The 15,024-nt window shown below is 41.3% G+C and overlaps 1 protein-coding gene across 1 annotated transcript in view; it reads right to left on the reverse strand.

The window, feature by feature from the left end:
- Nucleotides 1-1,993: 1,993 nt before the first annotated feature.
- PDIA4 (protein disulfide isomerase family A member 4) overlaps nt 1,994-15,024 on the reverse strand; it is a 581,813-nt gene continuing 568,782 nt past the window's right edge. The window contains exon 10 of the mRNA XM_068236444.1: nt 1,994-2,570. Coding sequence (XP_068092545.1) covers nt 2,158-2,570 — 413 coding nt within the window. The 3' untranslated portion in view covers nt 1,994-2,157. The remainder of the gene's footprint in view (nt 2,571-15,024) is intronic.

Raw genomic sequence — 15,024 nt, forward strand, 5'->3', positions numbered from 1 at the left:
AACATTTGATTATTTTGGCAGCTAAAAAGTGTATATTGAAGCTTTGGATTGGCTCAACTCTCCCGTCCCAGAAACATTTGGTTGATACTGTACGGTTTATGATGTATATAGCTAAATTTGACATTGAGCAGCGTATTGCCAAAGCACTCCAACCTTCCTTAAAGTCTGGGGGTCCTTCATAAAAAAAGAACATGACAGGAGCTGAACTCCATAATCTTATGAAACCTTTTGTATACACCACCTAGTATTTGAAGAAAATGATAGCGGGAACGCTAAATGTAAGGGACTGAGGACACAATATTGGTTCCTATTAAATTTTATCTTTTTTCCTTTAGGCATAAATCATACATGTCATACGAGAACATTATGGGAGATGGCTTTGGCCTTGCTCTGGAAACATGGCATTTTGTGTTGGGTGGCCATTGAGTTAAATTTCAGTTTGTTCTTTTGTGTATTTTTTTCTTTTTATTTACATACATCTGGTGTTGCTACAAAGTACTATGGCCTGGGTCTGGGGTCGGTGGGGGATTTGGAAGATACCAGCTGAGCGTGCTGGTGGGGCCCTCACGGATTTCAGTTTTGGGGCGAGTGGTGAGAGCATTTGCCCCTCTGTTGATCTTAGGCACACCTATTACATCTGATAGTTAACATAGCCACGTTGGCTTATCAATCGTTGAGATGTTTGCCATTATAGTGGCGAGGTATTGGTTGTTTATTAAAAAAAAAAAAGAAAACGGAGAGGAAATATAAATTACATCTGTAGCAAAGACAGTCAAAATGTATGTTTTATGTATGGTAATTTTGCTAAATATTTCTATTGCTGGATATATTATTACTGCTATGATCTTGTTCTGTATTTTCCTCTCAATAAAAAAGTATTTAAAGAGACTCTGAAGTCTCTTTTTTTCCCTGATTTTCTCATACTAGCCTGTAAAGAGTTAATGCCTAAATGATATCGCCGCATCCCTGCGGCACATGACAGATTTATGGCAGAGGATTAACCCTGCAGAGCTCCGTGGCTCTCAGTGCTTCACTTCCTCGAAGAGGCTGAGCTTTAGGCTGTAGCTCTGCCTCCTCTCAATCTCTGCTGATCGCCGCCTCTCTCCGCCCCTCTCAGTCTTCTTTCACTGAGAGAGGCAGGGAGGAGGCAGAGATTTACAGAGATTGATTGCGGAGAGGCTGAGCTACAGAGAAGCCCTGCGTGTGGCTCATTACTAAAAAAAAAAAAATCACTTCTACCTACACTTTATACATATTAAATGTTTGTTACAGGGTTTTTTGTCCTATTTCCACTGCCTGCTGGAAAAAGGGGGGTAGGGAGAAGGGCAGACAGAAGGAGAGGAGGGAATCGGCAGCTCCTACAGCTATTAGAAACCAGGACAAACAGCAGGAAAAAAAGCTGATTGGATCCCTTTAAACCCAGCCAATTGGTTATCTGGAATATCTAGCAGGACTGGTAAAATGTATTGTCTCTGCAAAAATACATAGCAGTTCCAATGGTCATAACTGAAACAAACATTTGCTTTTGCTGTGTCGGAAAGCAAATATGGATTAAAGCTGTAAGACCAACATGCGTTAGGCAGGTAAGTACTCAAACAGTTTATGTATCTCTTGTTTAAAATAATCAGGAGCTGCAATCCTTGAAAGAAAACAGCTTCTCTGATGAGCATTTCATATTGGGGAGACTAGCTTCTTTTTGTGAACTTATGTAAAGCATGCTATTTTCCATGTAACCAACTTATACTTTTATGCAATTACACCTTTAAGAGTTAGCACTACCCTCTGATCTATGATGTTATAAAAAGTGGCCATGTTCTTGTAACAGGGTCTACCAAAGAAGTAATGTATGTTTCATGGCATTTATTAAATGTAGACAGCTGGAGAATCGGCTTACCTGAGCTTGAGGAACAAACGAGCACAGTGAAACACCAAAACCAACGGAATATTTACATTATTTGATATATTATTATAAGTCCTTAATATCAAGCAAGTATCTTGTGTATCTCCTTTTAATAATATCAGCTCTTCCCTGTAAACACTTTTTTTTTTAGCAGACATATTTAGTTACTGCATTATTTATTTAATACACAGGTTTGAACTTTTACTTCAGCATGTCTAAATACTTCCAATGACAATGAAATACACATTACAAACAAATTAAAGTTCTTCTTTCCTTTTGAATGTTGCTGCATGATCCTCAATAAATCTAGACAATTCTTCAACCTCTCTACCTTTTCCTTGGAATTTAATTGGATTGTGTTTATTGTTCTTTGGGGAAAAATATATTGTTGGAAATCCTTCTACTTCGTATTTGTCATAAGGTATGTCATTGGCAGTAGCATCCATCTTAGCTATAACAAGGTCTTCTACTGCTCTATATTTTCTACCCACATCATTATAAACTGGTTCAAGTGATTTGCAGTGACCACACCATGGTGCATAAAACTCTATGAGCACATCATATTTTGTATCCATTACAATGTCTTCAAATGTTTTTCCAACCACAATTTTGACAGGTCCTTTATTGTTCTTGGGTATAGGTTGAGACTTTAGAAGTTGGGTCAGTTTTCCTAAAGAAACAAGAAAACAGTCCAAATTTGTAATGCATTAATGTATGTGCTATGTGCATATTAAATTGCTTTCTCAATTTAATTTGTGTAGCCGAACCACTTCAAGAAAACATGTCACAAATCTAGGCAATGTATAATTTACTTTAATTTTAGTTTTTGCCCACAAGATGGCGGTATACAGTGTTTGATTACTTTCTACAATAACTTTTATATTCATATTAATAAATAAATATGGCTCCTGATTGTAGTCATGTTCATTCATATAATGAGTCTTTAATTGACTCCGGAAACAGAGAACTCTAAGTTTGAGTCTTTAATTGACTCAGGGAACACATGTTCCCTTTCACTAATTACCGATGTTTAAGTCTTGCAATAAACAAGCTGTGGACAGGCGTGCACCTGCTGCTGATTGACAGGACATGCCTATACTGTATGTCCTGATTGATTTAAAGAGATTCCAGCTTGAGCTAACTAGTTAATACAAAGAATATATTATACATACATATATACACACATACATACACACACACACACACACACAGTGCTGTCCATAATTATGCATACCCCTGGCAAATCCTGACTTAAAGTTACTTTTATTCAACCAGCAAGTATTTTTTTTTTTATTTCAAATTTTTTTTTTTATTGAGACAATGAGTGGAAATAGTGTTACAGACATTTTTGAAAACACTCTACCAAGAACATAGGTAGTATCACCACATTCCAGCTATTATATCTAGCAGAGCTAATGTGTAATTCAGTGCTTAATCAATTATACAACTTCATAACCTATGAGTAGTGAAAATTGCAACCTGAGTATTCCATCTCATTAGCCTCTTTTATAACCCCCTAACCTACCTGTCTGACCCCCCCCCCCAAGAATCCCCTCCCCCTTCTTCTCTCTCCTTCGATTGGTTCATTCTTTTTTTTTAAATCAGCCTTTATTAAAGCTAAACAGCAAATGTATAAAACAACATTTTTATACAGAATAACAAGGGTGTACAGCAGCAGCGGTTGATCATTAACAAAGGTAAGAGTAGTATAGGTAACCTGGCATAAAGCATACGAAGCGAAGCAGAATCACATTAACTTCAAATCTAAAGAGCTTTAAGATGTGAGGGGAAACCATGAGGAATACCCTTGAGATCGGAGGGCTACCCAACAGCCACTCAGCTAACTACCCTAAATAATCTATCAATTATGAGTACACGGTCAGGAAGACCAGGAGAGTCTAGCCATGGAGCCCAGATTTTTTCAAATTTATTTGGTGCTCCTCTGTGCTGATAGACCAGCTTTTCAAGTTTCAAGTATGAGTTCAATTGCACTATCCATAATGATACGGATGGAGGGACTGGGCTGATCCAGGCAGAGAGAATGAGTTTCCTGGCCTGGAACAACATTCTATGTAACATAATTTGGGCTGGTTCGGGGATACTGACCCCAGCAAATAACCCTAAAATACAGAACTGGAAGGTTCTTGGTACATGTATATTAAGGAGAGAGTCAATTATATCTAAGATGGCCTTCCAGTATCGATGAAGTTTGGGGCAGTGCCATAGCATGTGGATAAGATCCCCATGGTCCCTGCTACAGCGAGCACAAATAGGATCCGCTCTGTAATGCATAGAATGCAATCTTTTTGGCGTTAATAAGGTTCTATGAAGGATATTTAGCTGGGATAATTTATGAGTGGCGTTGGTAGAAACTGAAGGGATGCTTTGTAAAATCTCAGCCCATTCCTCTGCTGAAAGATCACCCAACTCCTCCACCCATTTGTCATAACACTTAAGGGGAAATCTCTTTAAGTAGAGATCTAGAAGCATGGCATAACATTGTGAGATAAATCCAGTTTTAAAGGTAGCCTGGGCCACCAAGTTAAATATAGGTGAGGGTTGCACTAGAAGTGAAGAGGATTTTTGCTGTTTACGAATTGCATGAACATATTGAAGGTACTTGAAGCTAAGTAACGGTGAAAGAGGGGTTTTCAATAGCTCTGCCAGGGTTGTGAGGGGATAGACCTCCGTACCGTTCAGTGTTTGCGCTATGTAAGAGATACCTTTTTTGGCCCATTGTTGAAGAAATGGGAGATCCCGTAGCTCACCAAAGCGAGAATTTTGGATTGTTGGTGTGTATGAAGTGATTCCCTCTATGTTCTGCATAGAACGTAATCTGTCCCACACTTTTTGCATCAGAGTCATAGTGTAAAATGTTCCACCCCTGAAGGACCCACAGGCCCCAGCCTCCAGTGCTGCATAGATAGAAGAGTAGCCCAATTTAAAATTAAGTACCTGCCTAGAAGAATCAACGAGCTCCTCTGATTCCCATCCCACAAGATGTTGGGCCTGGGAAGCAAGAAAGTAAACCCATGCGTTTGGAACTGCAAGGCCCCCTCCCTCCTTAGGGTATTGTAAATATTGCAGTTTGATTTTAACCCTTCCACTACCCCAGATAAAATCCCTAAAGATTTTGTCAATTGTTTTGAAGACTTTCAAATGGAGACACACCGGAGAGTTATGCAAAACAAAGCAGCTGGGGCATCGTGACCATTTTCAATAAGTTGACCCGAGCTACTGGGGATAGGGGTAGTTTTGACCAAGCCTTAAGCTTCTGTCGGATTTTAAACAGCAATGGGGACAAATTAAGGGATTCATATAAAGAGATGTCTGGAGATTAAACGATCCCAAGGTATTTAAATGAGGTTACTTTTTGTATCTGACTGCAGCACTGGGGAAGGGGTGGGTCATACCTGTCTAACGCCAATAGAGAAGATTTATCCCAGTTTACGGTAAGGCCTGAGAACTTCCCAAAATCAGAGAGGACTGACATCACATGTTTTAAAGAATTATCCGTATCCTGCAGAAACAATAGAGTATCGTCAGCATGCAATGCAATTTTTTCCTCTATGTCCCCGAATTTAAAGCCTTTGATTGAGTTGTTACACCTAACCATCTCAGCGAGAGGTTCTATAGCCAAGGCAAACAAAAGGGGGGATAGAGGACACATTTGCCTGGTGCCTCTACCCAGACTAAAAAACGTTGAAGTTAAGTTATTGACTCTGAGACAGGCCTTGGGATTGTTATAGAGGATCTTTATCCATTTACAAAAATTGGGCCCGAACTTCATCAGTTCAAGGACCTTGTATAGGTATTGCCACTCAACACTATCAAAGGCCTTGGCAATATCAAGGGACAAGATGGCTCGCTCCCCAGTGTTATCAGCTAAAAGTTGCATATTCAAAAAGGCTCTTCTTATGTTGATCGCTGTAGATTTAGATGGAATAAACCCTGATTGATCGGATTTAACCACTGAAGCAACCACCTTAGCCAATCGATTTGCCAAGACCTTTGCAAGAATTTTTACGTCTGATGTTTTTTTTTTTCCCCAAAGAGATCTTTATTTTGCAAAATTGAAAAAAGGTATAACAGTACACGCATATACATCTTTAGTATCATCATCACAAGGAAATTGGCAACAGAACATAGTTCCTCTCGCAATATTAAGCAGCAAACTTATCATAAACATCATCTCTGGTATAAAGCTTCATTGTATAAGTCGAACTCTGGAGGATTCTATTATTTGTGCCAACATCAACTACAATCGTTTACTTAAAACATAGCTAGAAACAGCTGCCTATAAAAGCATATAATGAGTTAGTATATAACACCAACATGTGAGGTTGCAAGCTAGGTATTACAGAAGGTACATCTCCACAGTGCCATCAAAGATGCACATGCTACAGTTTAATTTGCTCAGTAGATTTGGTATTGAGGGTGATATTGCCTCTATATCTATTCCATCTTCAGACTCTTTATAAAAGCGCCTGGAGGGACAGGTATTCCTCTGTGGTCTTGAAATCTACCCACTGTGCCCAGGTGATGGCAAATTTATGGATTCTATCCAATTTAGTTGCTCTGAGTTCTTCCATATAATATATGAAGTCCACTTTCGCTAGCCATTCCTTCATGGATGGTATTCTATCCGATTTCCACCACCTGGGGACAAGGGTTTTAGCTGCGTTGAGAAGGTGGATCAGGAGGGAGTTTCTATACGTCTTAAGAGACATGTCATTATGGTGAAGGAGTAGGGCCAATTTATTGAATGGTATATGAAAGGAAGAGATTTTCCTTGCCCACTCATGTACCAATTTCCAAAATCTCATAATTTTGGGACAGTCCCACCATATATGCTCGTATGTAGCCTGTAATGAGTCACATCGCCAGCATTTTGTGGAGTAATCTGGGATTATTTTGTTCAAAGCCACTGGCGTTTTATGCCATCTGGTGAGAATCTTGTAATTGGCTTCTTGAACTGAAGAATTGACTGAGCATTTATGGGTGAGTATAAAAATGTTTTCCCAATCCACCTCTCCCACCTCATCTCCCTCCCCTTTTTCCCCTTTTTCCCATTTGTCAGTGAATGGCAAGGGCGTTTCCTGGTTTAGGTTTTCTAGAGCCTTATACATTAGAGATACTGCATGAGGTACTTCATTTCCTACCTGGCATATTTCTTCAAAACCTGACAAGGGTCTACAGAATTGCTGTTTATTGGCGCTATTGCTGATGTATGAGTGGATCTGACGTAAGGGCCATGGAGGGATCGTGAAATTCTGATGTCTGTCACTGATCTTCCCCTTGACCACAAAGTGACATACTTTGTATTCCGCGTTAATTTCCTGTGTTTTAAGAAATGGGCCTAGAATTCCGGGTCCAAAGTCTAAATTGTAGGTTAGACTGGTCAGTGGGCTCTTTATGGATGATAGTTTGAGCTTTCTGCAGGCCATCTGGAAGGTTGTTATCATACTATTAATAAGTGTAAATTCACATATAGTCTTTTTGGCTGCAGGATTGGGAATCCATGGAATGCATCTGACAGGTTGGCCTAAGATTTGTTCATCAAGATCCACCCAAAATTTCGCCCCTTTGTGGCACGACCAATCAATGATCCTTGTAAGGATGCAGGCCATATGGTATCTCTCAAAATTTGGTAGTGCCACTCCCCCTTTTTGTTTGGGAAGGAATAGTATGTGCCTATTTATTCGTGGAGCAGCTTTATTCCATATGAAGATTCCCACCCTATGTTGGATTTCTTTCAAGAATTGTTTGGGCAGGAGAATTGGTATAGCTTGCAGCAGGTATAGTAAACGTGGGAGTATGTTCATTTTGACTACGGCTATCCGCCCAAACCAGGACATGGTGAGCCCTTCCCACTTCTTGAGGTCAGCAAAAATCTTCGTTTGAATGCCTAGAAAGTTCTGCCTAAAGAGCAGGCCAGTATCTCTGGAGAGTTTAATGCCCAAATATGTAATCGCTTCCTTATTCCACTTAAAGGGCATAAAATGTTCAAGTCTCAAGGCCTCTTCATTTGGAACTGTAATGTTAAGAATCTCTGATTTGGTCAGGTTCATTTTGAAATTGGACAGTATTTCATACGTTTTAAAGATCTCTAAAGCGGCTTTTATGGAGGGTTCAGGGTTTGTCAGAAATAAGAGAACATCATCTGCATATGCTGCAATTTTAAAGGACAAGTTACCTACTGTCACTCCCTGGATGGCGGAATCCTTATTAATGTGTCTAATGAAGGGCTCCAAAGTTATGATAAATATCAAAGGCGATAATGGGCAGCCTTGGCGTGTGCCATTTTTAAGTGGAAAAGGGTTGGACAGGGTCCCATTTACTTTTATTTGTGCCTTTGGTTTAGAATATAATGACATAATTTTCTGTTTTAAGTGGTCCCCCACCTCAATAAAATCTAAAACCTCCTCCATGAAGTCCCATGCTACTCTGTCGAAGGCCTTCTCCGCGTCAACCGAGAGGAGAAGGCCCTCGACTTTTCGCTTTGACATAAACTCTATCAGGGTAATGGCTTTTGTAGTGTTGTCCCTGGCTTCTCTTCCAGGGACAAATCCCACCTGATCCTTTCCTATCAATGAAGGTATGATTTGAATTATTCTGTTTGCGATAACCTTGCTGAAGAGCTTTGTGTCTACGTTCAGCAAGGAAATCGGTCTATAATTGGAACAATTCGTGTCATCTTTCCCTTTTTTGGGTATAATCGTGATATGTGCCTCCTGCATTTCTGTCGGAAGGGGTTTATCGTTCGAGATTTCATTAAATAGGTCAGTCAGATGTGATACTAATTCTGTCTTAAACGCCTTATAATATGCCCCTGAGAATCCGTCAGGTCCCGGGCTTTTATTTGGTTTGAGAGACTTTATGGCTGTTAATATCTCATCTTCCTGAAAAGAGTCTCCCCACTCCTCAATCACTTTGGGATCAATTTTAGGCAATCCTGAGGTGGACAAAAAGTGCCGTATTTTTTGAAGTCTGTCCGCTACAGTTCCGGGTTGGCTACTTTCTGATTGTAGGGAGTAGAGTTCTGAATAAAAGTCTACAAATCTATCTGCTATGTCGGTTGTTTTGTGTAGCAATGTCCCTGTTTTAGTGCGAATAGCTCTGATGTCTCCTCCTATTTGTTTTTCTCTGAGTGCTCTAGCTAGGTATTTTCCTGGTTTGTTACCTGCCTCATAAAAGATGCCTGTTCTTAAGGTAAATTCCGTCTGGAAACGTCTGTCCATTACCTTGTTAATCCGAGCTCTAACATCCTTCAGTTTAGCTATGTTCGTCTGTGATGCATTGGTTTTTGTGAGTAGTTCCAATTTACGCAGCTCTTCAAAGAGTGCTTCTGTCTCTTTCCCCTTTTCCTTTCTAAGCCTAGCCTGCTCTCCAAGCAGAATCCCCCTTATTGTACATTTGTGTGCCAGCCACACCGCTGCTGTGCTGACTTCTGGTGTCTTATTAGTAACAAAGAATGCTGCCAATTCCCTCTTAATTTTTGCAGTGACCTCTAGGTCCGCTAGTAAGTGTGATGGGAATCTCCATATGAAGGTTTTGTCCTGTTTAATGCCTATTTCAATTGTAAGTGTCACAGGTGCATGATCTGATCTAGTACGTGTGTCAATCCGTGCACTCACAAATTTTGTCAGATCTTGCTGGGAAAGAAATATATAGTCGATCCTGGTCGATTTCTCATGTAAGGCAGACCAGAAAGTAAAATCCCGTTCAGAGGGATGGCTAGACCTCCACGTGTCAACAAGCCTCAACAGTGCCAAATTCTGTTTGATCCTGTTCAGGACTTTGTATCTCGTGGAAGATCTGCCATCTGAGGTGTCCAAAGATGGATTCAATGCCACATTAAAGTCTCCTCCCAATATAAGCATTCCTTGCCCAAATGATAGCAGAATATCAGTAACTACCGTTATAAACGTGGCTTGTCCTTTATTTGGGGCGTAAATGTTCCCGATTGTGACTGGGATGTTGTTAAGGAGACCTTTGATAAAAATGTACCTCCCTTCTTCATCAGCTCTACTATCCTGCAGTATCCAGGAAACTTTTCTTGACAGCAATATGGAAACACCTTTAACTTTTCCCTCAGGGGCTGTTGCATTGTATGCTATGGGAAATTTGTGATCTCTTAAGTTAGGAGTTTTGGACCTCTGAAAATGTGTCTCTTGCAGCAATAGTATCTCGCAGCGGAGTCTATGCGCTTCTGATAACACCCACTTTCTTTTGTAGGGGGAATTCAGTCCTTGTGTATTTAAGGACATTATTGATATCTTGTTTTTGGCCATGTCCCTTGGAGTGGTTTTGTGACTCCAGTAGGGGTCGTGTGTATATACTGAGGCACTCAGCGCTTGTGCGCTCTTCTAAAGATTCTGAGCGATGTGGAGAAGAAATTCTCTTGCAGGTTCTTAACCGCTATGCAACCTCTTATTGGTGTTGATACAGAGTAGAGGAGATCAAGCACCTCTACAACTAATCTGTTAAGATGCGTCAGCGTCACTTAATCGTGACGTGTCTTGGGTTGGGGGGTGAAGAGAAGAGATGTATCTACTCCTACTAACTGTGTAGGAGTTGAAATACAATGCTCTGGTATATAGATGTGGACACTGGTTTTAAATGTAGCACATTGGGGAGACAAGAGCCTTTTTATTAATTTATATTAACGTAGCTTGCTCACTAACCGTTACTCGTTTTAGGCAAGATTCTTAAGAGGTAGCAGGCTATATGGGGGAGGGGGGTATTAGATGGTTTAGGGCAGTAGATATTAAGGTCCAATGGCTCTTACTGGTGTGAGTATGTGAGGCCCCCGGGTGTAATAAGAGCTCCCCTGTGGGATCTATTTGGGGGCGAGATTCGTTTTTAACATTGCTGCATACGGATTGTAAGTTATGCGGTCTCCCCCTTTTTTTTTTTTTTTTTTTTTTCCCCCTTTTCCCTTTCCTTAATCCCCTATGCAACAGTATCGCGCCCTTATGCCCTCCTTAAGAGGCGAGAGGGATCCGGTTACCCAATAACGGCTGTGGAAAAAACATAGAAAGCAGTATAATAACTAAGATACTTCTAAAGCTTAAGAATAGGTTAGGCCTAGCATAAATTTTGGCTAGTTATACTTTTTCCCCCAGCGGGATGTAAACCTAGAAAGCAGTTTTGAAAGAAAAAAAAAAAAAAAAAAAACTGACATCCTAACGGCCGTGAGTCTGTGCCTTGTATAATTACTGGGTTTACGTGCATTATGGAGTTTATCTTATGATAGCTCCAGCAGCAACCAGTAAGTTAGGCCCCGAAAGTCCAGGTAACACCAACAAATGAAAATAAAGGCAAAAATAACATCAAAACATCAAAACATCAAAAACATCCAAAAAACTTCAGAAGCATAACAGTCATAGAGCCCTTTGATGGTACAGTTCGTACTTAAGGTTTTGTTATGTACCGGTGACCTGAGGGTGACCATAGAACGGCCTCCGCTTCCCACTACTCTGGGGTGATCCGTGTAAATCCAGTATCTTAACATGTAGGGGTGTCAATAACAGCATACCCAGGACAGCCCTCTCCCTCCCATCAAGAACAAGCTCTCCGGGTTGAAAGAACAAAATTGGGGGTGGTATATATATACTATCAGCGAATAGTGCCAGTCAAGGTGAGATAGTCAAAAATGTGGAGATCCCCCTTATACTTAGCTGTCCTCTTGTGAAGAGTTTGCCGACGAATCATCCGAGGTGCGGGGGCTTCTTTGTCTCTCTTGTCTGTAAGACTTTCTCCTATCGTTGTCCCGGCTGCCTCTTTGCTTATTTGTATTTCCGAATCGGCTAGACTCTCCAGATCTCGGCCATGGTGAAGAAATGCCAAATTCCAACTTCCATTCTTTCAGGGTGGGAGCTTTAATTTGTAGTGCGTCACAAAAGGATTCCAGCTCCTCTGGGGTTTGCAGCGTATGCCATCTCTCTTGGTACAAGGCACTAAGGCCGAAAGGGAACCGCCATTTGTATATGATTCCTTTATCTCGTAATAGCTTTAAGAGTGGTTTGAGAGTCCATCTCTGCCTTAAAGTGATAGGCGATAGATCTTGAAATATGGTCACTTCCGCTTCATTAAAGAAAATCTTTTCTTGGGACCTTGCTGCCTTCACAATTTCTTCCTTTAATGGGAAAGAAGCCAGGCAGCAGATAACATCTCTCGGAGGGTCTGATTCACTGCCTCTCTGCTTCAATGCCCTGTGTAAGCGTACAAATTCTATAGCGGCATCCGCTTCCTTCTCAAGGAGATTGTTGAAAAGCGATTGAAGGGCTTCCATAAGCTGTGTTGGTTGAATTGATTCGGGCAGCCCCTTTATTCTAAGGTTATTCCTTCTACCCCGGTTGTCTAAGTCTTCCATGATGCGAAAGGCTTGCTGCATCTGGAAGTCTTGCTTGGAGGATTGTTTTTTCAGCCTCTTAATATCACCCGCTTGGGCCTTAGTGGTATTGGATATTGCTTCCACCTTTGTGGTGAGCGTCTGAATATCGCCCCTCACGGAATCTACCGCCACTTGAAACGCTGATTTAAGTTCTCCTGCAACCGCGGTCAGATCTCCCAGGGTCAGTACCTTAGTAGGAGGTTGCGATCCTCCATCATCTCCCCTTGTTTTCTCCGCCACCGCTACCATATCCTTGGGCGTGTTTTCAGACTCAGGCGCCATCTTGCTTCTTGTGTTCGCTCCAGCAGCGGCCTTCTGCGGTTTGAAAATTTCAGGTATGCCTCTTTGTGTCTGTTTAGGAGAGGTGTCTTTCTGACCTCCAGCCTGCTTCCCCTGCTTGTCCTTCTCCTTTACCATCGCCTCCAATCAGTTTAAGCTACGATATTTCACCGAAAGGCGCCTGTCTCCCCGGAGCTCTCCTTCTAAGCAGCCATTCTAGTCGGCTTCCGGTCACGCCCCACGTCTGATGTTAAGAGCGATATGGGCCTGTAGGATTCTGCCTTAAGGGTATCTTTGCCTGGCTTGGGGATAAGGATAACTACAGCCTCAGTCATAGAAGTAGGTAAAGAGCCTAGTTCAAATGATGCATTAAACACTTCTAAAAGTTTGGGGAGTAATAGCTCAGGGTATCTTTTATAAATTTCTGATGGGAGGCCATCGCATCCTGTGGCTTTATTATTCGGAAATGAGGCCACTGCAATCTCTAATTCGTCTAGCATAATAGGTGCCTCTAGCAAGGCTGCGTCAGAATCACTCAAACCCAGCAAGGGAATCGATAAGAGATAATTGTTAAGGTCTTGAGAGTTGTATGCTACTCTAGATGTGTATAAGTTGATATAGAATTTTTGTAGTTCTGAGAGTATGCTATTGGAGTCAGTAACTAATTCCCCCCTCGAGGTTGACAGAGCGACAATAATATTTGAGGCAGATTGGGCTTTGGTGATCACTGAAAGCAAATGGCCTGTTTGGTCGCCCTGCTCAAAAAATGCTTGCTTCAAAAAGAAGCGCTTATGGTTAGCCTTAGATAACAAATGATCATTACAGTTTTCCTGAGCAAGTAACCAAGCCGACCTGTTAGAATCTGAGGGGTCAACAATGAACTGAGCTTCTGTAGCTCTGACATTCCTAGCCAGGGTATCGTCTAGATCCTTAGTTTTAGAGCGAATTTTGTTAATTTCTCTAGAAAAGGTTCCTCTCAGAAAAGCCTTGAGTGCCTCCCAGGACCACAATTTGTTATGGGGGTCATTGTTTACAGAGAAGAAGACCTTAATTTCATTAATAATGTATGAATGTGAATTAATTACGGTAAGCCAGAATGGATTAAGCTTCCAGGGTGTCCTAGGTCTCTTATGTGTTTTGGAATGCGAGATTACCACTTTCAATGGAGTGTGGTCCGAGAGAGATCTGACCAGGTATTCAGCACTCTCGATCAACATCTTCATTGATGGATTACAAATGGCTAGGTCTATCCTGGATAAAGACATATAGGTCTTATTAAAGCATGAGTACTGGGACTCATGAGGGTGCATAGACCGCCAAACATCCATGAGACCCAATTCCCCAAGCAGTCTACCCAGCGGAGTTAACTGGCTCGGTTGTAAGCGAGATCTGAACCTATCCAATCTATAATCTAGGAACATATTAAAGTCTCCTATCCATAATAGAGGAATATGCATTTTATCTTTTATTACTTCTATGACAGGGTGTAGATTGGATAGGGAAGCTGGAGGAGGGGAGTATATAGCAACCAAAATGCATTCCAGATTGTTAAATCGACCGGGGACTATTACAAATCTACCATCAGGGTCCACTGTGGATGCAACAACCGTAGACTGCACCTGATTATGGATCAATACAGACACCCCTCTAGAGTACGAGGAGTAAGTGGAGTGAAAAGAGTGGGAAATTCACTTTTTTTAAAAAAAAATTCAGAGAATGGGATGTCAGATGAGTTTCTTGCAAACAATAAATAGCTGGTTTCATTTTCTGCAGGAAAGAGAGGATTGAATGGCGCTTTATGGGGTCGGAGAGCCCCCTCACGTTCCAACTTAATATAGATATATCTTCCATTTCAAATGTTTGAAGTGAAAACATAGTAAGGACAGGTCACCTTTTAAGAAATATAGTATTGCTGCTGCTGTACCGAATTTAACACTAAAAGAACAAAAAGTATCACACCCCAAGTTTACCCACCACCCACCAAACATATTGGTCTGTATCTTATGACTTAACCCCAGGAACTATCCGATTGTTCTTACTTAAGCGAGTCTCTATAGACCGAAGTCCGCGCAATCTCAAAGTACTACGTGGGAGAGGTGTTGGAGATTCGTCAAAAAGGGGGAAAAAACACCTCTGCTCCCACACAGCAATAAAGCATATCGGTATAACTCAAGACCCCGCTCTGGGGGGCGACCCCTCATTAGTGGAGAGAATAACAAAAATAGTCTGTTAACCTGTACTATAATAAGCAAATATGAAACCCCAAAAACTTTGATCGTGAACCTGAGAGCCCCTATACTTCAGGGAAAAAAAGAAATTGTCCAAACATTATTTAGCCTAGGTAACCGGAACAGGGGGGCCAAAAAGGTACAATCATCTTCCCCACCCCCTACAAATGTCAGGAGGAACATTATAGCGCTTAGAGCATAAAGGTTGTACATGAAGG

This window comes from Hyperolius riggenbachi, chromosome 5, assembly GCF_040937935.1.
Source record: "Hyperolius riggenbachi isolate aHypRig1 chromosome 5, aHypRig1.pri, whole genome shotgun sequence".
In the NCBI taxonomy this organism is placed as follows: domain Eukaryota; kingdom Metazoa; phylum Chordata; class Amphibia; order Anura; family Hyperoliidae; genus Hyperolius; species Hyperolius riggenbachi.